General features: G+C 35.1%; 2 protein-coding genes across 2 annotated transcripts in view; one reads left to right on the forward strand and one right to left on the reverse strand.

Moving 5' to 3' along the window:
* LOC110031665 (Golgi apparatus membrane protein-like protein ECHIDNA) overlaps nucleotides 1–3737 on the forward strand; it is a 17023-nt gene extending 13286 nt beyond the window's left edge. Inside the window, exons 5-6 of the mRNA XM_020734993.1 lie at nucleotides 1384–1510; nucleotides 3476–3737. Coding sequence (XP_020590652.1) covers nucleotides 1384–1510; nucleotides 3476–3564 — 216 coding nt within the window. The 3' untranslated portion in view covers nucleotides 3565–3737. The remainder of the gene's footprint in view (nucleotides 1–1383; nucleotides 1511–3475) is intronic.
* A 3210-nt stretch (nucleotides 3738–6947) lies between these two features.
* Nucleotides 6948–25911, reverse strand: part of LOC110031717 (E3 ubiquitin-protein ligase UPL6) — a 110185-nt gene continuing 91221 nt past the window's right edge. Inside the window, exons 23-26 of the mRNA XM_020735074.1 lie at nucleotides 19733–19806; nucleotides 8543–8614; nucleotides 8367–8459; nucleotides 6948–7565 (exon numbers count right to left, since the gene is read on the reverse strand). Of these exons, the coding sequence (XP_020590733.1) occupies nucleotides 7499–7565; nucleotides 8367–8459; nucleotides 8543–8614; nucleotides 19733–19806 (306 nt within the window). The 3' untranslated portion in view covers nucleotides 6948–7498. The remainder of the gene's footprint in view (nucleotides 7566–8366; nucleotides 8460–8542; nucleotides 8615–19732; nucleotides 19807–25911) is intronic.

The following is a 25911-nucleotide window of genomic DNA, read 5'->3' on the forward strand; positions in this document are numbered from 1 at the left end:
AGGACGCTTTGTTCGTGAACAGCTCGTGTTCGGCTCGTTAAGCAAACTGGCCGAACACGAACACACTTTTTGAGCTCGAAATATAAACGAGTGCGGCTCGTTTACACCCCTATATGTAAGTCTTATTTATTATCATTTTTTAATACATTTATGATTTATTAGGTCTTCTCGTTGAACCCGGTTCAACCTTTGAACCTTGAAGCCCTCCTACTACCGGTTTAATTTTTGGTCCGGTTTTCAGAACCTTGGATGCAATCTATTTATTAGAACCTACAGATTTAGAATTATGTTTAGGTCTACACGTATTTTGACCGAGCATAGTAAGATTTTGCTATGCAATAAACTCCCATAATACGTGTGCTTTCTTTTGCCCCCACTCCTAGCCATTAATAAACAGAGAAATTTACATGCATACCACAATTTTTATATATTTACACACCCAAAATTTGATATTTACACTTATAATACATTGATGTCTTAAATCTGTGCATAAAAATATATATTTTGCTTTAAAATGATAACAATGGTGGTATTTTTGAGGTGTGTTAAAGATTTGAGTGGCATGCATGTAAATATAAATATTTAGGTATTAGATATGTAAAAACATAATAATTGTGTGATACGCATGTAAATGTTTCTAATAAATATGTTCAAGAGGCACAAAGCCAATAACATGTTCGTATTACTGCCATCAAGAAAAGAGCATCAGGGGAAGTTTGGTTCATTAATCTATATTATATAAGATTTATGAGTGTAACCCTTATAACCCTTTTTTGACTGAAAAAGGTTGAGACCCATTTGTTTCATCAGAACCGAGATTATAAGTGAGCTCACTGTATTACGTTTCGCCGCATTTCATTTCACAGGTCACTCAAAGAACTCTGTTTTGACTCCCCGAAGTATTTATCATCCATTTCTAACAACCATCGTCTCGCAGCAGCACATGCTTTTTGACTTCTGATAAAGTTTTTGTGGAGTCATTTATTTTTGGGTCATTTAGATACAAGCGCACAATTCTTATGTATTTACATATCTCACACCTAAACTTTCATATTTACACAGCACTTAATTAATACAAAAAAAAAAAAAAAAAAAAAAAAAAAGCACTATTACCACTTTTAAAAAGTGAACACATCTTTTCATGCATAGATTTAGATCACCAAAGTGTAATGCATGCAAATATGAAAGTTTGGATATGAGATATGTAAATACATAAGAATTGTGTTACGTATGGAAAATTTTCTTTACTTTTTATCAGTTTTCTCAATAATTGATGCTTTTTGAGTCTTCTTTTGGAGTCCCACTGTTGTAGACAAGCTAGCAAACACGTGCGTTATATCTTCCTAAATATAACCTGAAGATTTTTTTTCTACTATGGTGCAGGCTGTTGCGTGGATAATTCTTGGAATATTTTCGCTCATTAGGTTCCAAGCTGATTATCTACTTGTAATTGGTGTTTGTTTAACTCTCAGTATTGCAAACATTGTTGGATTCACTAAATGCCGCAAGGGTACGTCTTTTTATCTAATCCTATTGCCTCTCTCCTTCATCATCTATCACTGATTAAGATCACGTTTGGAGATGGAATATGGAAGTTGTGGTTGAGGGAACATTTCTCCCATTCATTATGAAAGCTTATTTATGATGATATTCATATAATTCTTACAAGAATATTGACTTCGGATTTCTAAGATTCTTTTGGCAAAGAATTTTTTTGTTTGCATTATTTTTGGTACCCTTAACTGCAACAAAAATACCAATTGCTCAACCTAAGCCAATAAAAGTTAGCAAAAAAAAAAAAAACCAAACATTTGTATCTACTAATGATATTGATTTTCAGTGATATACTGTAAAATTTATTTGCATGCTTACAACCATACGAGTTACTGCCCCCTGAGGGCCAACACATGCATTCTTACGGTTTTGTAATGACAAACTAGTTGGGTTTTTATATCATATACTTGAGTGCATTATCTTATTCTTAGATGTCATATTGAAATTATAAAGGTTGTCACTGCACCTTTGTTGAATTTCAGCATTGTTGCTTCTAGAAATTTTAGAGCAGTTACAGACAAGCGCATTATTTAGATAATATTCCGTAATTATAGGATTTATTTCCCATTTTTTGTTTTTTTAAAGATGTTTCTTCCATTATTATATGATTTGGTTTCCATTTGTTATGCTTCTTGTTGGGTGTTACCGAATTTTCATTTTTGTACTTTCTTAACCTTTCAAGAGGCATTTTGAACCAATTTTATTTTCACTTCTGATGTTCTTTCAAAAGTACTTCTGTTTGATGAAATTTTCACACTTTTTTTTATTATTTATTTTTAAAATATTAATATAAATTTTAAATATTTTTTATTATTTTTAAAAACATGTTAATTATTTTCAACAAGTCAAATATGTTCATTTTAAAACAAAATACAAACAAAACAAGATATAAATAAAGAATAAAAAAAGAAGATTTCAAGTGGCTCTTAGTTATATTAGAAATTATATGTAATACTGAAAAATTCAACATATCTAAGATTTCAAATGGCTCCTTGTTATATTAGAAATTATATGCGATACTGAGAAATTCAAAATATCTAAGAGTACCGTCTATATTTTCCTTGTTATATATTTGTTTCTATTTTCTTAGTTATACAACACTCAAGACTTGTTTGGGATTGCTATTGTTCTTTTTTTTTTTTGCTTTTATTTTAAAATTATGTTTCTTTAGTGTATTTTTTATATGTTTTTATTGTTTTTTTAAACAAGTTAGCTTGTCTTTAAAAAGATTCAAAATACCTAAAAATCATTTTGAGTGTTTTTAAAAATAACTAAACATGTTATGACACATCAAATATATTTTTGTTTCAAAGAAAAACATAAATAAAATAGAATAAAAATAAAAAAATAAAATCTAAAGGGCTCCCAAAGGGTCCCTGAAGTTTTAATTTATTAGCTGAATAAAAGTGAAGTATTTGCTAATTTTCGTGTTTTTAGGTTGAAGGAGCATAAAATTGTATTGAAACGGGGTTTTAGACTTTTGATTTATGTCTTCCTAAGTGGGGCACACTTTCCAAAATTATTGGAGTGAAAGCAGAAGAGACTAAACTTTGTTGTAAGACAGTTAAATGGTTTGAATTTTCACACTTTTTTATGACTTTTTTTCCTAGTAATATGTTTGATTTTGATCCTGATTGCATCGTTATGGGAGGGGTAAAGCTTCAAATCCCAGACATTCAATCCACTTCGAATGGCCGGGATTGATTCAACAAGCTTTTTTTTCCACCTTATTTTCTTTCTTTCAAAATTAGTCAAGAAATGTCAATTATTCATACAGAGTTATTTGTCCTCTCCATATTTCATGTTAACTATAGAGGATTCAAAATCATATTTTCACAATCACACTCTCTTCTGCAATCAAATGGTCCTTCTCGGCAACGCTTTCATTGATCTCTTCATACTTTTGAACCTAACATTGCAGATGCGAAGAAACAGATTCAACAATTTGCTTCTCAGACAATTGCATCAAAGCTCTCATCAACATTGCAGTCTGCCTTCAGCCTGGTGTGAGCTCGAAACTGTAAATTTATTTCTGCCTTGGTTATTTTTATTACCTCCCCAAATTTTGTTCAATTTAGTTGAGCATCTTATGTTTTCTATCACCCATGTGTTTTTATTATTTGAGCTTCGAAATTATAAATGTGGATATAATTTCAGTATTGGAAAACAACAGACTTTTATCATTGGCCTTTTCTCCTTTATTTTCCAAGTAAATTCATTTATTTGTTTTGTTGCAAGTCATTGAAAATGAGATTTGAAATATGAGCTCAGTTAATTTGGTTTGGTGTGAAGTAAATTTTAATGATTAGCAAGTCCTATTCACTTTTAGACTGCTGAAATTTGGCTGGGCCTATGACCCATTATATATAAAATTGTTTTTCACATTTTATAAGATTCAAATCTTTCATATCATTTAAGAAGCCATTATTTTGAACTTTATAATTGTGTATAAAAAATTTGTAATTTTACTAGTGGGCATGTAAATTTAGTGGGATAAAGGATTGCTTGTTTTGGCAATTTAATACATTTTTTCTTCTAAATAAAAATTATTATTTATTTTATTAAATATATTTAAAAATAAATATTTGATTTGAATCATATTAAATTAGTTACCTGTCCATGAATAGAAATAAGATCATCCTGCCTTGCTGATGTGAGAACTTGATGGTAGATTATAAATTCATTTATATAATGAATATTATGATATATATCTTCAGTTTATTTCAAACGAATGTCTCATGCACAAAATACTAACACATTATGCACTTTAAATTCTCATAGATCATCCAAACATATAAAAAAATATTTGGCAAAAATAATGTCATTTTAGCTATATACGATATCCTTTTAAAATTCTTCCTTGATGAGAAGTATACTTTAGTGGATTTTTTTCAAAAGCCAGATGATCAAATACCGATTAAAATAAGAAAAAAACTGTTAATCAAATTCTCCTCAATGATAGTACACATTCCTTTTCAAGCAAAAGCTAAAATAATCTAAAATAAATAATAAATTTTAAATATTAGATATGTAAATGCATAGGTATTGTGTGATGACTGTAAATCTTTATCGTTTGCATGATTTAAAGAAATAAAATTTTGAACTTCTTGGCTAAAATTTTGGGTTGAAAGGGCCAAGCAGTTCTAAAATATATCCTAAAAAAGCGGAGAGTTAAACCCTTAAAAAAATACATCTTTTTGCCACGACATCGAGTTTGGAGGCTTGTTATGACTTTTTTTAATCTAAACCTTAAATCTCTCTCTAAGCTACTTCCTATAAATCAATCTTGGGAGTTGTCATCTTAAACACCAAAGAGAGAATATTTCAGGAGAAAAAAAATTTTAAGCGAAAAGGAAAATAAAAGGGATTAGTTGTTTATTCTTCATAATGGATCACATTACGCTTGAGCTCCAATCATTCAAACTTCATCTTACCATCCCCCCGAATCGACGATTCCGTCTCCCACAAAGAATGACATTAGTCTACCTTCCTAGAATTAATGAAACTCCACTGGCAATTAATGGCGCCAACATCCCTGCTAATAAGGAGGCTATGATAGAACTTTGTCGAATTACCCTAAATAAATATCACTCACAAATCAGAGGTTGTGTTTGCAAGTTCAGATCAAGTTTGTATTGGCAATGAGATTTGCTTTGAGGTTTGGATCAATGGAAAAAAAAACTATACGAGGGATTTTCCGACGAGGTGCAAAATGGGAGTTGGGCTGTGAAGAAGTCAACTTGCCGGAATGGGCAGAGATAAGCGTGGTGACAAAGCAAGGGCTTTCGATGCGAGAGCAGATGAAGCTAAAGAGAAAAAGATTTTATTCTTCGTTGTTGGTAATAAAGAAGGAAGATGAGATGGAGCCAGAAAATAAGAAAAATGAGATGAAAGGATTTGATAGTTCCTATCAAGTGAAGGAAAAGAGGAAGGGAGATGGAGATGGAACAAAGAAAAAATATTAGTTGGGCGTTAAATGTGGGAGTTTGGGTAGCATGCATAGGAGTTGGGCTTTTTGTTTCGAGATCTTGTTTGAAGAGATTTGTAGGCTTGAAGTTATTTTGAGAATATGTGTGTGTGTATTACGTTGAGCTCTCTTCATTTTTTTTCTAGAGATGAATCATTGTTTACATGCCAATATATGTGAATAATTCTAATATTTGTTATATTTTAACTTTTTTTCTTTCTCAAATAGTATCCTAATGTTTTAATGTTTACTTTTCATTTGTACATCGAATTTTATTTAACATGTTTTTATTTCGTTTTTGGTTGACTGAATTAAAAGAAAACAATCCACAATTTTTTTTTCATGGAATTGTAATTTTTGGAAATAGTATAATATAAGAAATATTTTAAAATATACTTACATTTTCTATTTAAACACAATTTACAATGCAATTGATTGCAGATTATGTACAAGAAACTTTTCATCCTACTACTAAAATGATAGAGGCGAAATAAGAAAAACAAAATTGGATTTCATGATTTTAGTTTGACTTTGAAAAATTTGTTTATAGTTTGACTTTCAAAAAAATATGTGATTAAAATGTGCTTGATTTTGACTTTATTATTCTCTTGAATTTTGATTTTCATAAGTAGGTGGGCTTGTTTTAATATTTCTCATTTTTAATTTAAAATTTTGGTTAATTTGAATTTCATGATTTTAGTGTGTTTAATTTGATCAAATTTTAACTTTCATGACTTTTATTTTGATTAGTGACTAATGATTTTAGTAAAATTGGATTCAATATGGAATTTAATTCTATGTTCATTTGATGATTTTGTCTTCAATTTTAATATTTCTCTTTGATTTTTTGGAATTTTTGTTGATCGAAATTTTATTTCTTCTGCAGGTTAGATTTTTTAATTTTTGATTGATTGAAACATATTTTTAGGCATAGATAAGCTGTTTGTTGTTAAATATGTAAAGGCATAGGAATTGACTACTGTGTGTAAAATCACCCCGAAGTTTAATTGCCCACATTGCCTAAATTGACTATAGATCATGAACTTATCCCATGAGCTAAGATTTATTAGATGCATTTTATTTTATATGAAGTATACTCGACATAATCACCCGCCACAAGAATATGATACAAAGCAAACACACCTTCCCCCACCAAAAATACCCATAAAATTAACTTTACTAGTTTGACCAAAAATACCCATAAAATATAAAAATCACAGCATATACATAGATATGCATATTCATATACCACTATAAATACATGAACAAGTTACACAATGAATATGTATATATGTGAATATGACATACAATCTCACATGTGTAAAATATATATTTTCATATATAAACATAATCAAGGAACTATCAACTTACACACAAGGCTTCCATGCTTTTAGCTTGTTAAAGAAATGAATTTATAAAATTTGGTTATGCGACGGGCTAGTTATCGTGCTGGTATAACATAAACAATAAGCTTTCTTAACAGCCTTACAAGAATGAAAAAGTGAAAAATAAATCAGCTTCGATTCAAAGTGGAACTTATTTAAAATGTCAATAGTTGAGAGCAATTATCAGCACCCTCCTTCAGCAGAGGTAACAATAACTTGGCATTTATTTAAAATATCATATCTGCTGAAACTATCATACAGATTTGATAAGTAATGAAATGAGGTAGTTTCATCTCTTAAAAAACACATTTTTTGAATGACCAACCTGAAGTATATTATGTACAACCGTATGCTTAATTGAACCCTGAAGGGCTTTTATGCAAAAACTTCTACGTGGCTGGAGATTTTGGAGCTGGGCCCAGATACTAACCTTCAATCTTGCTGAATCTAAACTAAGTTTCTCTTCAACCTAATCATTTTGGAATCAGCTCAACATCATCGAATTCGTCGAAGTAATCACAGTGATAACACGGCCGTTTGATGAAACCATGAACCGGGATCCACAAATTCCATTCCTTGTAGAAATCAGTCACTAACTTAGATCAAAACCAGCATCCGCATTTATGGCATAGATCAATTTGTTTCTCATTTGCTCTATGCTGTATCAGATAAAAAGAAATTTTATGTGTGGTGCATCTATTTACATTAAAAAAAAAAAAGGCAGAATAAAGCAACTACAACTATGGGAAAGACCTAACATTTCTAAATTAGATGAAGCCAAAGAACTTTAAAAATCCAATGGCAAAATTAGGGAAAATATGAAATCGGCGAAATAGTCCCGTGACTTTTTGCATGGAGTCATTCTAGTCCGTGAGTATATAAAAGTGTTAATTTCCCCATACTCTTTTAAATAGTCCCCAAAAATAATTATTTCAGCCTTAATTTAAAGTTTCTTGAGACCAATTTGACACTTTTATAGAATCTGGGACTAAAATGGCCGCTTGTTAACGGTCAGGGGACTACTTTGACACTTCACTCTTTTGAGAAAGGATGTATGAAATTGGATTAAGATTGCAATGCCTTCTTTTTGGAACTTTCATCTTGGTAAAGGTGGTAACTCTCTATGATATTTTGAAAGCTGATCTCCAGCTATCAAAACTATTTTCCAGGTGGATAAAAGTGTAAAAAAAAAAAGAAAAAAAAGAAAAAAAACATAAGTAAAATTCGACTTTTGAAGAACGAAAGAAGAATGAAATTAAGCCAGTTTCAGTTACCACGTTCATATGCATATAAAGAATTTTTTAACATGACAATTTCTTCAAGAAAATTAATGGCAAAGCAGGCCACTGCGAATTTATAGTTTTAATAACGAAAGGAAATAGTTAATACCGTGCCTTCTGTATGATTAGAAAGCAGTTAAGTTACTGGATAATGTAACAAAACTGGGAATAATTGCTCACCTTTTATATGGAGGGAGCTTCAGCAAATTCATGCAGGTTGCGGTAGTTGGCAAACGATCCAGATCTTCTTCAGCAACAATTGAAGGAGCAGCTCTGTGCGTAAAATACATTCAGTCAAGCAAAAATTCCATTTCAGAAGCAAAAACATATGAATGGCGAAAGAACAAAAAATTAACCTTTGTATGCAGAATTTAGGTTCAAGGTACCTAAATCCAAGGAGTGGTCCTCGAGAACATCCTGTAACAAATCTACAAGAAGTAATAATTATGTCAACCTGTGCATTGAGAATTGGAAATTATAGAGCAATATTAAATTAACAATAAACACAAACTGACTGACACCATGCTAGAGTGCTTAGAAGGTGTTTTAAGGATTCAGGTGTTTGTTAGGGAAGTGTTAGAAAGTTAGTATAAAGGGTTGGGAGAAAAAAAAAGGGGAGTTGCAGAGGGAAACTGCCATTCCAGCTGTTGTCCAACCCAAAATCAGCAGGGAACACAGTATGACAACAATAAAGGCGAGGTACGGCCATCAAGAACTTGTTTCTGAATGAGCTAAAGACACTTGCAAAATGAAGATGGCAATAGTCCTTGGGCCAAAAAATCAGAGTACAATCTCGAAATCACAAAATCACATCAAAGTCTCCAAACAGCCAATAAAATATGAATAGTTGCCCTCAGAATAACACTAATTCTAATTAAAATACTACTAAAAAAGGGGCAACACAAGGGCAGGCGTAATTAAGTAGCAGGAGAATCCCACTACAGAGATTTCACTAGATGGAAATTCCACCCTGTTTGATCCAGAAATCACAGGATGGCGCTCATGCGTTCGCCCAGAATGAGGTTCCGTGTGCTTGGAATGCTCCCACATCATTCTCTCTGAGTGGAAGAGACCTTGACGCAAGCTCTAACAGGGACCAGGCGCTGAATGCGCCCCGAAGCTTCGTGGCGCTTCGGTCCCGAGAACTCGCGAAGCTTCGATGGACAAGGAAGGGGATCGCGAACCCTCGTGATGCAGGGGTTGCTTCGCGTATCTTCCATACCCGACTTCTTCTGGATTCTTCTTACCTAACTACTCCTCTTCCTTTTGTGTAGCAATAGGAGGTTATAAATAGCTATCGCTGTGTGTAGGAAGAAGTTCTAGTAGAGTTATTTTCTGATCTCCTGTGTGGAGTTTCTTTCCACTTTGTGGCTTGTATCCAAGCAAGTGCTGTTACTCCAACTGTATCCTCTCCGAGGTGGCGATCATACCCTCCCTTTTTAACTTCCCCAAACCATCTCCTCTACACTCCTTAGCAGCCGAACTCTCCCTCCGTCACCCCGACACCCAACCATTTCCCCTTCCTGCAAGTTATTACTGTTATCCCGCCTAACCACCACAATATCGCTGCCGACCAACTACAAACCTCCCACTTGCTGTCCATGCAGTTTTGATGACAGGAGGGATCCACAGTGGCTTCACCACAATATATTCTACACCTGCTGCACAGTGAACGAAAAAGTATGCAATCTAACCATGGACAGCGGAAGAAGCAAGAACGTGGCATGGACACAGACAATAGAGATTGGGAATTGCAACTCAAAGGCATTCCCAACCATATTCACTGATGTGGCTGAAGAAAGAGAATCTGATTAGCATCGACCTAAGATGGTTGGTAGAATTTTCAATCGGAGGCCAACTACAAAATCATGTATGGTGTAACGTGGTTCCCATGGATGCCTGCCACCTTCTATTGGGAAGAACTTGACAATTTGACTGGAGGATCAACAAGACTTGGTTGGGAAGAACGTGCCAGTTCTATGTAGAAGCATCCTCAACCTTATTTCTTATCTGGTTGAAAAGAGAAAAAGAGATAAGTGTGGATCAACAGAACTTGGTTGAGTTTTTCATTAAAGATCAACTACAAAAGCAGGTATGGTGTAACATGATAGCCATGGACGCTTGTCATATTTTGTTGAGGGAGGCCGTGGTGGTTTGACTACAAGACCCAACATGATGAGTTCAAGAACATTTATTCGTTCAAGAAGGATGGGAGACATATAGTTCTTTCGCCCATCTGGGACTTGAGTGGAAATATATATCACAGAGAAGATGATAGTCCCACAAGCCATGTTTATGCAATCAGTACGAGAGGCTTCAATTGCAATGGCTTTATTCATGTCAGAGGGAATAAGGAGAAGATTGAGATACCAGAGCCTAGCTGACTTTTAGGACGTGATGACTGACAACCTTCCTGAGGGGTTACCACCACTAAGGGAAATTCAACATGTCATTGGTCTCATCCATGGATTAGTGCTGCCAAATAGGCTTGCCTACAGATTGATGTTTGTAGAGTTGAAAGAATTACATCAATAGGTACAAAATCTCGTTCTGAGAGGCTTAAAGAGAGAGAGAGTACCAACCCATGTGTTGTCCCTACCTTGATGATGCTTAAGAAGCACATATTGTGGAGAATGTGCATTGATAGTCGAGTTACCAACAATATTACTATCAAACACAGGTTCTGGAGACCTTGCTTCAATGACCTCTTGAATCGGTTGCATGAAGCCATTGTCTTTTCAAAGATCAACTTTTGTGGCGGACACCACCTGATTAGGATGAGACCAGAAGGTGAGTGGAGGACCCGAGATGGATTTTATGAGTGGACAACCATGCCTTTAGGGCTGTCCAATGCGCCCAACACGTTCATGAAGTTAATGAAACAAGTGTTCTGGGTTCACATTGAGAAGTTCATAGTGGTATACTACGATGATATTCTAGTGTACAATAGATTCAAGGATGTGCACTTGTAGCACCTGAAGACAGTCTTTAAGATTTTGCAAACCGTGAAACTATATGACCACCAAAAGAAGTATCACTTCCTGATAACACAAGTATACTTTTCGGGCTATATTGTGTCTAATGCAAAAATTTAGATGGATCGTGCAAAGATTGAGACCATCGTGAGTTGGATGCCACCACAATCCTTTACCGGGTTAGACAATTTTTGTGGCTGGCATCACTCTATAGGAGATTCATCAAGACCTTCAACACCATCACGACTTCCCTGATAGAACTCGTGAAAAGGGAGAAGTTCCAGTAGAGTGTGATGCCACCAATGTGTGGATCAATACAGTATTAAGCCAGGGAAGCCACATTGCAACATTCTTCAGCAAGAAGCTGAATGAGTCGAGGAGGAAGTATTCTACGCACGACAAAGAGTTCTATGCAATCGTGAGAGCTATTAGTCACTGGAGTCATTACATACTATTGAGCAAGTTCACTTTGTTTACGAATCATGAGGCCTTGAGGTTCTTGAATAGCCAGAATAAGCTGAAAGGTCAACATGCTTCATGAGTGGAGTTCTTGGAATTGTTTCAGTTTGTGCTTAAGCACAAGGCAGGAAGCCAGAATAGAGCAGGCGCACTAAGCCGCCACAACTTGCTGATCACTTCTATGCAAACTCGAGTTGTAGGATTTGAGAAAATGAAGGAGTTGTATGAGGCAGATGAAAATTTCAGAGAGAATTGGGAGCAGTGTCAAGAGAAACTACCGAGAAATATCACAAGGTCGATGATTATCTGTTCCGCTAGAACAGGTTGTGCATTCTCGATGTTCATTGAGAGAGTCTATCATTAAGGAGAGCCACAGTGGAGGCTTTGCAAGACACTTTGGTAGAGACAAGACTTGCAATCATGCGAGAACATTTTTTTGGTCCCAACTAACGAGAGATGTGGAGTTCCACGTCATGCAATGCATAATTTGAATGTGGTCAAAACCAGAGATTAAAATGAAAGACTATACACTCCATTACCAGTACAAGAGGCCTTGTGGGTGGATGATAGCATGAATTTTGTAGTGGGTTTTCTGAGGACACAGCAAAACAAGGATTCTGTTATGGTTTTGGTGGATAAATTCTTGAAGAAAGCTCATTTCGTATCTTGCCACCGAATGTTGGATGCATCACATGTAGTTGACTTAGACTTCAAGGAGGTGGTAAGGCTACGTGCGATACCCAGGACCATTATTTCCGACATAAATGTCAAGTTTCTAAGCAACTTCTGGAGGAACCTAGGCACTAAGCTTCAATTCAGCTCAGCAGCTCATCCACAGACAGACGGTCAGACGAAAGCGGTGAACAGAAGCCTAGGGAAAAATCTGAAGTGTTTAGTAGGAAAGAATATTAACCTATGGGTACTAATCCTATCCGAGGACGAATTTGTTTACAACAGGTTCGTGAGTCGGATAACGGGGCGAATCCCATTTGAGATTGTGTATGGGCGCAACCCACTCACTCCACTTGACTTGGTACCACTCTTTCGGACATAAGAGATTAGTAAGGATTCTAAGGAGAGCATGAAGGAGATTAAGAAGTTACACGAAGAGATGGTAAAAAATATCACCAAGTAGAACCGCAAGTATCAGACACATACAAATAAAACTAAGAAGAACGTGTCTTTCCAAGATGGGGATATAGTGTAATTCAGGTTAGAGAAAGAGAAGTTTCCAGTGGGATCGTTCGGGAAACTCAAGCAAAGAGCAAATGGACTTTTCAAGCTTCTCAAGAAGTTGAACGACAACACCTATAAGATCGACATACTAGAGAAGTACAATACTTCTGTTGCTTTCAACAAAATGGATTTGACTCAATGATACAAGTAACCAAAAGTTTCAACGAATGAGGTTGAAACTCCTCCAATCATGGGAGACAGACGCGGGACTCACCCATGTCTGAATCGGCTGGGTGGCTGAACAAGTTTGGCAGGAGGGGATCAAGGGGTTGGTCGACCCTTTCCTTTGGGTTAGGGTTGCCACCCAAGGGGAGGGACCACCCCTTAGTTATCTACTATTATATATATATATATATATATATATGTTGTTTTCTCTGATAAGGGCTGTTTTTTTGCTTCAATTTTTTTTGGTGTACGACTTTTCCCTTGCTAGGACTATATCCAAGGATAAGTGTGCTCCAGTTGTATCATGCTCCAAGGTGGTGGTCATTTCCGCATATTTCCTTCGTCGTGCCTCTCCTTGTTGTCGCCGCCCTTTCCTACGCCCTCTCCTATAGCTGCCTCCCCTTCCTACACCCTCGCCCCCTTGCTGCCATCCTCCCCGCACCTTCCTTGTTGTTGCTGCCCCTTTCTGCACCCTCCCTGCTTGCTTCTGCCACTTTCATCAGCACCCCCAGCCTATTATCTCCCTTCATAGGTACCCTCGCCGCTGCCCAGTCGGCTGTTAGGCAGTCGGCTGTTAGGCAGTCGGCTGTTAGGCAGGCGGCTGTTATAGCCCCACAACCCCTACTTCCCTAGCCATAATTAAAGTCCCACCTCGCCCTCGCAGGGTATTTGTGCTTGTGTCGTATTTTTCTATTTCAACTGTCGTTGATTGTAATCCTGTTTATTTTTTCGTAAAAATATTTGCTTCCTCTATTTGATTTTGGGTTAACTCTGGTATCAATGCTTTTGCAACTCCTCGTATTTGATAGAATGCATCCAATAGGGAGGTCTATTTGGACAAACATACTCTAGAATGAAATTTATGACATGTTTAATGTCCCTTTGTAGTGGCAACTTAGGCAATAAACTGTCAGTTAAGACATCCTTAAGCTCAGTCAGCAAGGGCTAGACTATTTGGTATCAACTCCTTGGACTTACTATTTTCTAGGACCACTAATGCTAGTTCTATTAGTGTTTCTCTCAGGACCTCAATAATAATAGTTCATAACATTATAATATCAGATTTAGCATGAATGCTCGTTACCTTGAACTCCTTTCAAGATAAGAGTGTTAAGTGCTTCCCATGCTTGGTGAAAGAATGTGTTTCAGTAGCCATCATGAAATTTGCAATGATTGTTTGCTAAGAATGACCAAATAGAAAACGGCAAACATCTATTGGTGCCACTTGACACCACACCTTATCATATAGCATATCCCTAATAAAAAAATGCTATCAAGCATCTCTTGTCAACACGAATCTTGTTCCCTTTCTTCAATTAAGTTAAGAAATATGTGATACCGGACTTGACCCAAACTACATTAGGAAAAACAAATATTATTACCGAAAGCAAATAGAAGGTTACAATTAACATATTTGAAAGGGAAAATACAACACATACGACACAACTCATGTTAGGCCGAATCTCGAGTGATGGTGGTGAAGAGTAAGAGGCTCAGAGAAGTGGCGACAAGGTAGGGAAGGGGTTTCCGGACTGTAGATGAGGGGCGGTAGCGGTTATGGGCAGCTAGAACAGCAGGACAACAAGGGGCAGTGGTCCAAACAGCAGTAGGTTGCTGTTTGGGGCTGCTGGACAGCAGGAGAACAACTAAGGGAAGGCGTGCGTGCTGTGGCAGTGAAGATGGAGGGTTGGGACAGCGAGGCCAGCGAGGACGAGGGAAGAGAAGGCGATGGGGGCAGGTGGAACTGCAAAAACAACAATCGGGATGCTATTGCGGGCAACTTCAACGAGATACGTAGTGATGTGGAAAGATGCTGAAGTGGGTAGAAGGAAGATAATCACCATCTTGGGAGACAGATACAACTGTAGCACCGCCTAATTTCTAAGATACCACCCTCGAAGGGAAAAACAAAAGCCGACGACTGTCTAAAAATAAAACTCACCAAAGACAACAAACAAATATTTATAATAAGTCCTAATAGTTAGAATAGGACGAAATTAGAATAGGAAGAGAATTTAAAAGGTAAGGGATCAAATAGAAAATTGATATGCTGTACTATAGTTGCTACAATACCGCGACCCAAACTCCTGCGTCAATATGATTATGAATGCTTCCGAATAATAAGGCTCAACCACACACATTTCCCTTCACGTTGCAGTGGGTCTGAAAGATGTGGCATGTCTATAAATGCTCCTAAATGAAAATAAATAAATAAATAAATGAATAAATAAGAATGGTGATTAAAAAACTAATAAAATACCGTTTAATAAAAAAAATAGCCAAAAATATAAATTAAGCTTAAGAAGACTTGAAAACCCAACTGGTTCAACTTCGTTGTAGCTTGGTTAGCAATTTTTTATTGGCCTATAAAAAATTACTTTTTATGGGCTAAACTGGCTTACACATCACCAATGAAATTATTAACACCACTTAATGCAAAAATACTAAACTAAAATAATATGTATTTGTCAAGACTTCAAATCACTCTAAAAGAATATAACCAAAAATGAAAATACGCTTATATTTTTAGTAGTTAAGAACTTGGAGCTCTACATCATTTGCTTGGCATAGACAGAAATAATTTCATTGAATGTTGTGCTAGAGTTGAGGCATCAAATCTCCATTTAAGTATAGTACTCGTCAAATAAATGTTAATCCCTCCATTTAAGATGATTAAGCTAAAATCCACTATGATAACAATTTTTAAATCAAAAATATCTTCAGGAAATGATTTCATATTGTTGAGTCGAGGTTGTGACTGTGCAGGAGTAAGCGTTGACTTCCATGAATGTGAGTCAAGAGGAGCGAGATTAGTTTACGTGATCAAACAGTGAATCACAATATAAATTAAAATCAGCCACATTAAGCACGAGGTTAAGGCCAGCGATGCTTGTGAGATCCTAAGGAGGCAATATCTTTCGTAGTTCACTGCAGGACTTGGTAGAAGCACATCGTTCCTGCAGCCTAAATAAAGATAATGGATAGGTTGTGTCAAATATATAGACAACTCCCCAAGCCTAAATGAAGATGGAAATTTATGGGATATGTAAACTGATAATGATTAACAATTTCAAACGAACTAATACCGGCGGACTTAATAAAAAAAAAAGCTGTATTTTACAGAGGAAGCACCTTCATAAACTCGATCCAGTTTAGAAATAATTGTAACATGTATTAGAAAAGATTCTGAGTCATTAAAATTTATTATCAACACAATCACAACAAAAATTTATACTTGTGGCCCGGCATGTCTACAATGTCTCCATATGACATGATCTAAATAACTGTGCTGAATAATGGTTTAAGAACAAAAAGCCAGAATCATCTTGCTGAAAGGCCAAAGAAAGCCAGATATGCATCTTGCCAAGAATTGCAATACAACAAAAGTTGAGATCCTTCGATCCTGAGAGGTAGAGCTGTAATCGAGCTGAATTAAGTTGAGTATGTTTTTGATTGGATTTGACTTCATCATATAATAAGTTGTTCATATTCCGCTCAAGCTTGATCAGAGCTTTTCACATGTATGTTCATAGTAGTTTTGTTTAAATTTTTTAATAATCATACTTATTTGTACTTAGCTTGATTATTTTAATTGAATGAATAACTTAACGAGTTAATAAACATGTTAAAAATTCAAATGTGAACTTTGCATTTCTAATAAAATTATGAAAAAATAATTTTACAAATCTAAACAAGTAATAGAACAAATTTTGAAATATATCTAACTAGTTTACAACAATTAAATAAAATAATATATAAATTATAAATAAGCTTTCTTCCAATTAAATAATATAAAAAAACAATAACAAAGTAATTTATTGTAATAAATAAAAATAAATTGCATTTAATTAATATGCATATAGATATTAAACTATACTATGCTACTATGGTTAATCAAATTTAATTTAAATAATACTATCATATACGATATGAGCTTTCATCCTATTAATAATGAAGAGTTATTTATCGAACAACAAACGAATTTGTTCAACAACAACAAGCCTTTATTCCACTAAGCGGGGTTGGCTGCATGAATCATTTTTCTCATTTGTCCTATTGGGTGTCACATTTTCATTTAATTCTAATTGGTTAAGATAATTTTTTATACAATATGCTCAAGTATTTTTAGGTCTAACTTTGTCTTTCTTAACATAAGTTGAATCTAAAACATCTGCTCTCCTAATCGGATCATCAGATGGTCAACACTTAATGTGAACTTAATGTGATCAAACGATCAAACAATCTAAAACGACTCTATCTAGTCTTGTCTGTCATTAGAGCGACACCAACCCTTTCACGGATAGATTCATTTCACATTTTATCTCAAGTGTCATGCCACTCATCCACCTAAGCATTCTCATCTCAACAACACTTAACTTTGTTTTATACTTCTCTTTTAAAGGCCAACATTTTGTGCCATAATGTGCCATAAATTTGTGCCATAAAATATTGCAGGTCTAACTATCATCTTATAAAATTTTCCTAGCGGAACTTTTCTATTACACAATAGGCCTTCTGCATTCCTTCAATTCAACCAACCAACCTGAATTCCACTAATAAAATCCCCATCTATATCACCATCACTTTGAACAATAAACCCGAAATATCTAAAACGTTCACACCATTGAATGATTTGATCACGCATAGTTACAACTCTGCCACTAGAGCTACTAGTACTAAAATTACATTCCATGTATTCAATTTTAGACATACTGAAACGAAGGCCTTTAGACTCCAATGTAGACCTCCATAATTCAAGTTTTTCTTGAACTCTTTCTCTAGTCTTATCCACAAGAAAGATGTCATCAAAGAAAAGGATACATCAAGGTACATCATCCTGGAAATGTCCAGTAAGAGCATCTATAACTAAAGCAAAAAGATATGGGCTTAAAAACGGGCTTAAAGCTGATCCCTGATGTAATCCAACAGAAATAGGAAAATACTTGGTCAATCCTCCTTCTAAGCGAACACAAGTAGCAGCTCTAGAATACATCTTTAATGACTTGAATATAAGTAATATCAACAACATTCTTTTCTAGAACTCTACAAAGTTTTCTAGAATGATTTTGTTCGTGAAAATTAATAAATGAGTTGGACTGTATGTAAGTTTGATTCATTTAAACTTTAAGTTTTTAAGGAATATTCAAGATTATTTATTTACTAATTTGAACAAACTTAATTAAAAAGCAGTCGAGTTGAGTACAAGTTGCTCATCGAGTGCATTGGTTCATTTAAAAACTACTAAGAAGATGTTTGCTTGGGAGAATTTGTGGTTTAAAGTAAAAAGAAAATAAGGTTTTTAAAGTTTTGGTGCTTAATTGGATTAGAAGGAATGCAATATAAAATCTTGATGAATTTAGTATCACTCTTCAATTCAAAATCGATGCACTGCAAATTTGCTAGATTTGAGCAAATTTTAAATACACTAAAAAATACGAGCCTTATTGCCACACATAGGAACCCGTTGTGCGCAGCTGCTCACTGGCGGCTGCCCCTCGGGCTGTGGTCGTCGCCCACTAGCCTTACTGCTCATTGGCCTTTGCCGTTCGCTACCACCATTGCTACTACAATCGCCGACCATGCTTTTACATTGATTTTATTTTTCTTTAAACAAAATAAAAAAACTTGAACTACTACATTTAATTTACACCAAGCCAAACAATTCTGAGGTATTTCAAATATATTACATTTCAATTCCATTGCTTTCTTTTATATGATTTTTTTTTTCAACAAACTAAAAAACCTCCAAGATTCACATAAACAATAATTTTAAATGATTTTATAGAAAATATATAATGAATTTTAACATTCTAGTTCATTGAGTGTATTGGTTCATTTACAACATTACAAAGAGGCCATTTGATTCAGTGAATTTGTAGTGTAATGTAAATAGAAAGCAAGGGTTTTTAAAATTTTAGTGATTGGTTGGATTAAAAGGAATGTTGTATAAAATTTTGATGAGTTTAGAATCACTCAGCAATTCAAAATTGGTGTATTTCAAATACGTTGGATTTGGGCAAAAATTAAATACACTATAAAATGCATCCCTTGTTGCCACACATAGGCGCCCATTGCATGCCACTACTCACCGGCGGCCACCATTGTTGCTAGTTGCTGGCCTTTATCGCCCGCTATTGCTCTTATTGCAGCTGCAAATTAAGTTTTACATTGATTTCATTTTTCTTCGAACCAAATACAAAAACTCCTGCATTTGTTTTACATTAAGCCAAACAAGTTTAAAGTAATGCACATATATTACATTTGAAATACACTGCATTCCTTTTCAGTGTATTTTTTTGCAACAAACTAAGCAACCTCTAAGGTTCACATAAATAAAATTTTTTAATATTTTTATTACAAAAACAATGGTTTTTAATATTCTTATAGCAGCAGCATGCCAAATCAATACGAACCACTAATGCGTTAACAGTAACAAAGTAATTACCCCTTTTGGTTCATAAGAGATTAGTATACAACTTAAAGATAAACAAGGCAAATTCAAATGCTTGGGCTAACCACATGACATGATAGGCGTAAATAAGAAACGTACATAAGCAATCACTGCAGACCAAATAACAATCTTAGAATCATATGACCTTCAAGCTCAAATTAAAATGCAACACCATGAGTAGAAATTTAAGTAAAACAATTAAAAAAATTAAGCTAAGGGATAATAAAAGCAGTAAAACATATGAAAAGAATTCAACTTACTTTAAGAATTTCTTCTGATACTCGAATGAGAAACTTTTCAAAACTTCCCAGAAGACATCTATCACGGGATGATTCTGCAAATGAAGCTCAGATCATTTGCTTTCACATGCGTGCATAACTTAGATGAAGAATAGAGGGGTCCTGACACTGTGTACGAAATTCTCAAAACTACAATTTTTGCACATTCTAAATAACATTTTCAATTTATTTCTTAGATTTCTGAACAGGAAGATGAAATCCACTGAAAAATAGACATCAAGCATTTTGTTCCACAAATATTATACAAGGAAAGGATCTCAATTAAATTGGGCATTTACTTTTCCACCAGGAATGCTGGGGCGAAAAAAACAGTTGAGTTAGATGTTGAATTTAAGTACTCAACATCGATTATTAGTTCTAGATTTTAAGATGAAGAGTTGTAAAATAAAAAATATTAGGAATCATTGTCATAGAATTAGATGGGGGTACCTAAAAGACACAAATAAAATTTTTTTTTTATGTGTAAATTTTATGTGTAAAATTTAAGATTTCAAAATTTGTGATGCTCATGAAGAAGCAAATTCTATGTGGGATAAAGTAATAATAACTATTAAACAAATGGAAAAAATTGTACTTGAAAAATCAAAAGAAAAAGTTTCTATAAATTAAAATTGTTGGTGATGAAATAATAATATGCAAAAAAAAATAAAATATAAGATATGTTATAAAAATTGGTTTAAATGTAAAAGCTTAGAGAACTGTGAAAAATATCAAACAACCCGTAGGGAGTCTAAGATAACAATATGTGACGCTAAAAATTATGTTTTTAGTGATCTTTATAACATATTAGATACTATAGAGAGTGAAAAAGATATGTATAAACTAGCCAAACAAAGAGGCATGAAAAGTAAAGATTTAACACAAGTAAAACGTATTAAAGATGAAAATAAAAAAAGTGCTTTTCTTAGAAAAAAGATATTCAAAATAGATGGATGAGTTATTTTGATAAATTTTTTAATAAAATTTTGAAAAATACGATTAATCTTAGTGTTCTTAATATTGTTATAATAATAAAATGGTTCATTTTTACCGTCGTATTAGTAAAAGAAAAGTTGAGGAGGTTTTAAAGAAAACCAATGGTAGAAAGTCTGTAGGACTTGATATCCTAATTGAAGTGTGGAAATATTTAGAAGATTTGGGAGTTTCTTGGCTCACTAAACTTTTTAATTTTTTTTTTAAAACTAAAAAGATGCTTGAAGAGTGGAAGAAGACTATTTTGGTTCACATTTTTAAGAATAAAGGGGATGCATAAGAGTGTGCCAATCATAGATGAATTAAATTGATGTGTCGTACTTTAAAATTATGGAAAACGGTAATTGAACATAATTTAAGACGTATTACAAAAATTTCTCATAATTAATTTGGATTTATGTCGGGCAGATCTACTATGGAAACTATACATTTATTGAGAGGTTTGATGGAGAAGTTCAGAGATAATAAGGATAATCTAGCTCTTTGGAGTGTTGTAGCATTTTCCCTCCATAAGCGGTGTGCCTATAACTTGCCCATGAACATGTGATGGATCCCCCTCGATGTCCTTATCTCAATGATTCGTCTTTTGCTCGTTGTTTTCCGCCAGATAGCCATCGAACGCACTCACGATATCAATCCTCCAACATCCCTAACAATTCACACCAATTTTCTTTTTGCTCGTTCTTTTCCGCCAGATAGCCACTGGAGGATGTACCTTGGTGTATGCTTTTTGCTAATGATATCCTACTCGTGTACAAGACGAGAGAAAAAACTCAGAAAAAACTTGAATTATGGAGGTCTACCTTGGAGTTTAAAGGCCTTCGTTTGAGTAGGACTAAACCTGAATACATGGAATGTAATGAATGTAATTTTAGCAATAGTAGCGCAATAGTAGCTCGAGTGACAGAAATGTAACTATGGGTGATCAAATTATTAAAATGTGTAAATGATTTACATATCTCAGGTTTATAGTTCAAAGTGATGGTGATATTAATGAGGATGTTATTGGTAGAATTCCATAGAATTCAAGTTGGCTGGTTGAAATGAAGGAATGCTTCGGGCCTTTGTGTGATAGAAAAGTACCGCTTAGGCTAAAAGAAAAATTTTATAAGATGATGGTGAGACTTGCAATGCTCTATAATGTTGAATGTTAGCCTTTAAAAGAGAAGCATAAAACTAAGTTAAGTGTTGCTGAGATGAGAACGATTAGGTGAATGAGTGGCTTTACACTTAAGAGTTAAAATGTGAAATGAATATATTTGTGATAGTATTGGTGTATCTCTAGTGACGGACAAAATTAGAGAGAGTCGTCTTAGATGGTTTGGTCACATTAAACGTCAACCATCTGATGATACGATTAGAAGACTAGATGTCTTAGATTCGACTTATGTTAAAAAAGGCAGAGGTAGACCTAGGATGACTTGGCATATTGTATAAAAAATGATGTTAATTTATTAGAATTAAATGAAAATATGACACTAAATAGTAGCAATGGAAAAAAAAGATTCATGTAGCTGACCCCACTTAGTGAAATTAAGGCTTTGTTGTCGTTGTTTGTTGTTTTTGAATATCTTGTTCCACCGTCTTTTATGTTTTCAAGCTTTTGTTCTGCTTCTAATGTCATCATAATCATAGAGCAACATAGAATCTGGGTCATTGAGGTCCATAATAATAGGATAAAGATGAAGAGCTAACGCATCTAGAGGAGCAAGGATTAATGTTCTTGTTAAATGAGGTGCTGATGAAAGAAAATAGTAAAATACTAACTCTAATAGTATAGTTGACTAATCTATTGCTTTATACATTGAATATTACTTCCTTCTACAACAACTTACTCATAATAAATGGCTTCATGTACTAAGAAAATATATTGTCATTAAAGTGGAAAATTCTAAGTGAATATTACTTGATCGACACATATACTTGTGTGATTGATTGATTGCTTCACAACAATTTCGGGCATCAAACTACATGCATCTTTCCCTCCTTAGTCGAAAACTGATATATTCCTTCGTGTCCTCACCTTTTTTAATGTTTACTGCGTCATTGCCCATTTTTTCAACAACGCCCTCTAAATGGAATAGATCATTCCCCTGATTGTGCAATCCGATTCAATATATCCAAATTCGTGGAACTTCAAATATTTTTTAGCTGGAACAAATTTAGGTATACTGGTTTGCACATCTGTTCTCTACTCTGAATTAATTTCTCCTCGGGCCTGAATGTTCCCCTGGGTATACTCGGATTATAAGATCTTAGGGTTGAGCCCTACTAGTAAGATATGGTGGTTGGCTAGTGAAGCGGTTTCTCCACTTTTGAAGTCGGGGTATGAACATCCGATCTATAGTGAGTTGGTAGCTACATCTCCCGTTTCATTTTGGACCGCATACTGAACTTGTCTTTTCTCTCATGCTAGTAGGTGCTTCAAGTTTTCCCACTCAAATAATAGACTCTTCACTAACTTGCTGGCGGCTAGTTTTACCATTTGTTTTGGCGGGACATTTTGATACTCAAAAAATTTTCACGGCCTAAAACCATTCGATGAAATCGTCCGGATCCAAGTGAATCAATATATGGCAAATCCATCGTTACTTCAAAGTCATGGCTTCTCAGATATTTCAGGTCAAATCTTTGGGAGGATTCTTCACTCCTGAAATCCACATGATGGAAAAGATTCACTCTATTTCTTTGATCTAGCAAGTCGCCGTTTTGACTACGGGTGGCCTGTTCGAATTGCCTCCTCTCGAAGGTGGTAGAGTTCATGACACACATTCTCTATTGAAGGTTGCCGAAGATCTCTTCACAAATTTCTCATAAACGACATTGTGACATTTCCTCCCAAGCAGATCTCTGACATTTATGTCTTCATTGGCATGGTCGGGGTCGAGGTTGGGGTTTGGATAAGTGGAAAAGTGTATAAGAATATATAGGGGGAGAAAAAAATTTTGGTTGGAGGTGGGGTTAGGTATAGATGGATGTTAGAAACCCTAAGATGAGACTAGAGTTAGGCTAGCCCTTACACAAATGACATCATAATTAACTCAAATAACAATAAGGAAATCAAATATTACTATTGAATTTAAAATAAGGAAATACGATCTCACAAAAGAAAATAGAAATAGCAACATACAATACAAACACTTTAATTAGGGTAGACCACGAGGTGATAGAGGTGATCAACGAAGGTTTGGATCTCTTAAGAGGTAGCAAAGGGTGTTTAGAGAGTGGGATAGGGCGGCAGAAAAAGAGGAATGTGGTTGGTTGTGGCGGCGATCCAGACGACTTGACAACGGTAGTGCAACAAGGAGATAGAGCAGCAGGGCTGCAACAACGATGCAAGATGACTAGAAAGGCTTAAGTAAGGTGCTGAGATGGTTGAACAATGGTAAACAACAAGGCAAGGGGTTTAAAAGGTTACGACAAAGAGGTTGAAGGTTGATAAAATGTTGAGGTCGTGGGAATGACTATAACAACAATGACAGCCGTATATGGAGGCTGGAATCGCAGTAGTATAAAAGAGGAAATGAAGAAAAAAAAATGGGGGACGCGGAGGACCACCAGACAACAAGAAATCAACAATTCAGGGCTGCAACAATGAGGAGAGGACGTTAGAATTTAAAAACTGTAGTGAAAACAGCTAATTGGCGTTGTTCGGAGGAGGCTGCAACAATGAAGGACAGCGGAAGCGATATGGGACGGATGTGGAATAGGATAAAGAAGATAATCACCACTTAGAGATCAAGATATAGTTGGAGCACTATCTGAAATCTTAGGATACAACCCTCAAAGGGAAAAAGACAAACCGACGACTGTCTCGATATAAAACACACAAAAAACTGCCTTCCAAGCCCTAATACAACACATATATAGAAAATGACTAAAAGAAATGAAACATTATATGAAAGAAAACATAAAAAAGAGAATCGGGATTGATTCAACCCACTCCCCTTCTCCATCGATAGCAGGAATTGCGCAGCTAGCGTCCCACATCCTGAGTTGAACGCTCCCGCATCAGATACGTTTCTCAAGAATTTACTTTTTGAAGAGGCATATCATCTTACTTTTGCAAGTTGTGTATCTATATCTTGCTTAGAAATAGGTGTGGAACCGCCTTGCTGTTAGTAGTTTGTCGTACCTCTATTCACTACTGCGATTATCCATCCCACAACAGATTTTGTTGTTTATCCCCATCCAAACGCCTCCAACCTTACATACAACCTTGTTTTGCTATTCTGCAACCACCTACTTACAAAAACCTGCTTTCCAAAAACCTTCTAGGATCCCTAGAAAGGTATTACGTGTTCATGTCATATCCAATTTATTAAAAGTACACTTTAGGTACAAAGCGAAGCGTGACACTCGCTTCACTTTGCTTAAGCAAGCGGTCTCTCCACTTTTGAAGTCGGGGTATGAACATCCGATCTATAGTGAGTTGGTAGCTACATCTCCTGTTTCATTTTGGACCGCATACTGAACTTGTCTTTTCTCTCATGCTAGTAGGTGCTTCAAGTTTTCCCACTCAAATAATAGACTCTTCACTAACTTGCTGGCGGCTAGTTTTACCATTTGTTTTGGCGGGACATTTTGATACTCAAAAAATTTTCACGGCCTAAAACCATTCGATGAAATCGTCCGGATCCAAGTGAATCAATATATGGCAAATCCATCGTTACTTCAAAGTCATGGCTTCTCAGATATTTCAGGTCAAATCTTTGGGAGGATTCTTCACTCCTGAAATCCACATGATGGAAAAGATTCACTCTATTTCTTTGATCTAGCAAGTCGCCGTTTTGACTACGGGTGGCCTGTTCGAATTGCCTCCTCTCGAAGGTGGTAGAGTTCATGACACACATTCTTTATTGAAGGTTGCCGAAGATCTCTTCACAAATTTCTCATAAACGACATTGTGACATTTCCTCCCAAGCAGATCTCTGACATTTATGTCTTCATTGGCATGGTCGGGGTCGAGGTTGGGGTTTGGATAAGTGGAAAAGTGTATAAGAATATATAGGGGGAGAAAAAAATTTTGGTTGGAGGTGGGGTTAGGTATAGATGGATGTTAGAAACCCTAAGATGAGACTAGAGTTAGGCTAGCCCTTACACAAATGACATCATAATTAACTCAAATAACAATAAGGAAAGCAAATATTACTATTGAATTTAAAATA

The sequence above is a fragment of the Phalaenopsis equestris genome, unplaced genomic scaffold, assembly GCF_001263595.1.
Source record: "Phalaenopsis equestris unplaced genomic scaffold, ASM126359v1 Scaffold000840, whole genome shotgun sequence".
Lineage (NCBI taxonomy): Eukaryota > Viridiplantae > Streptophyta > Magnoliopsida > Asparagales > Orchidaceae > Phalaenopsis > Phalaenopsis equestris.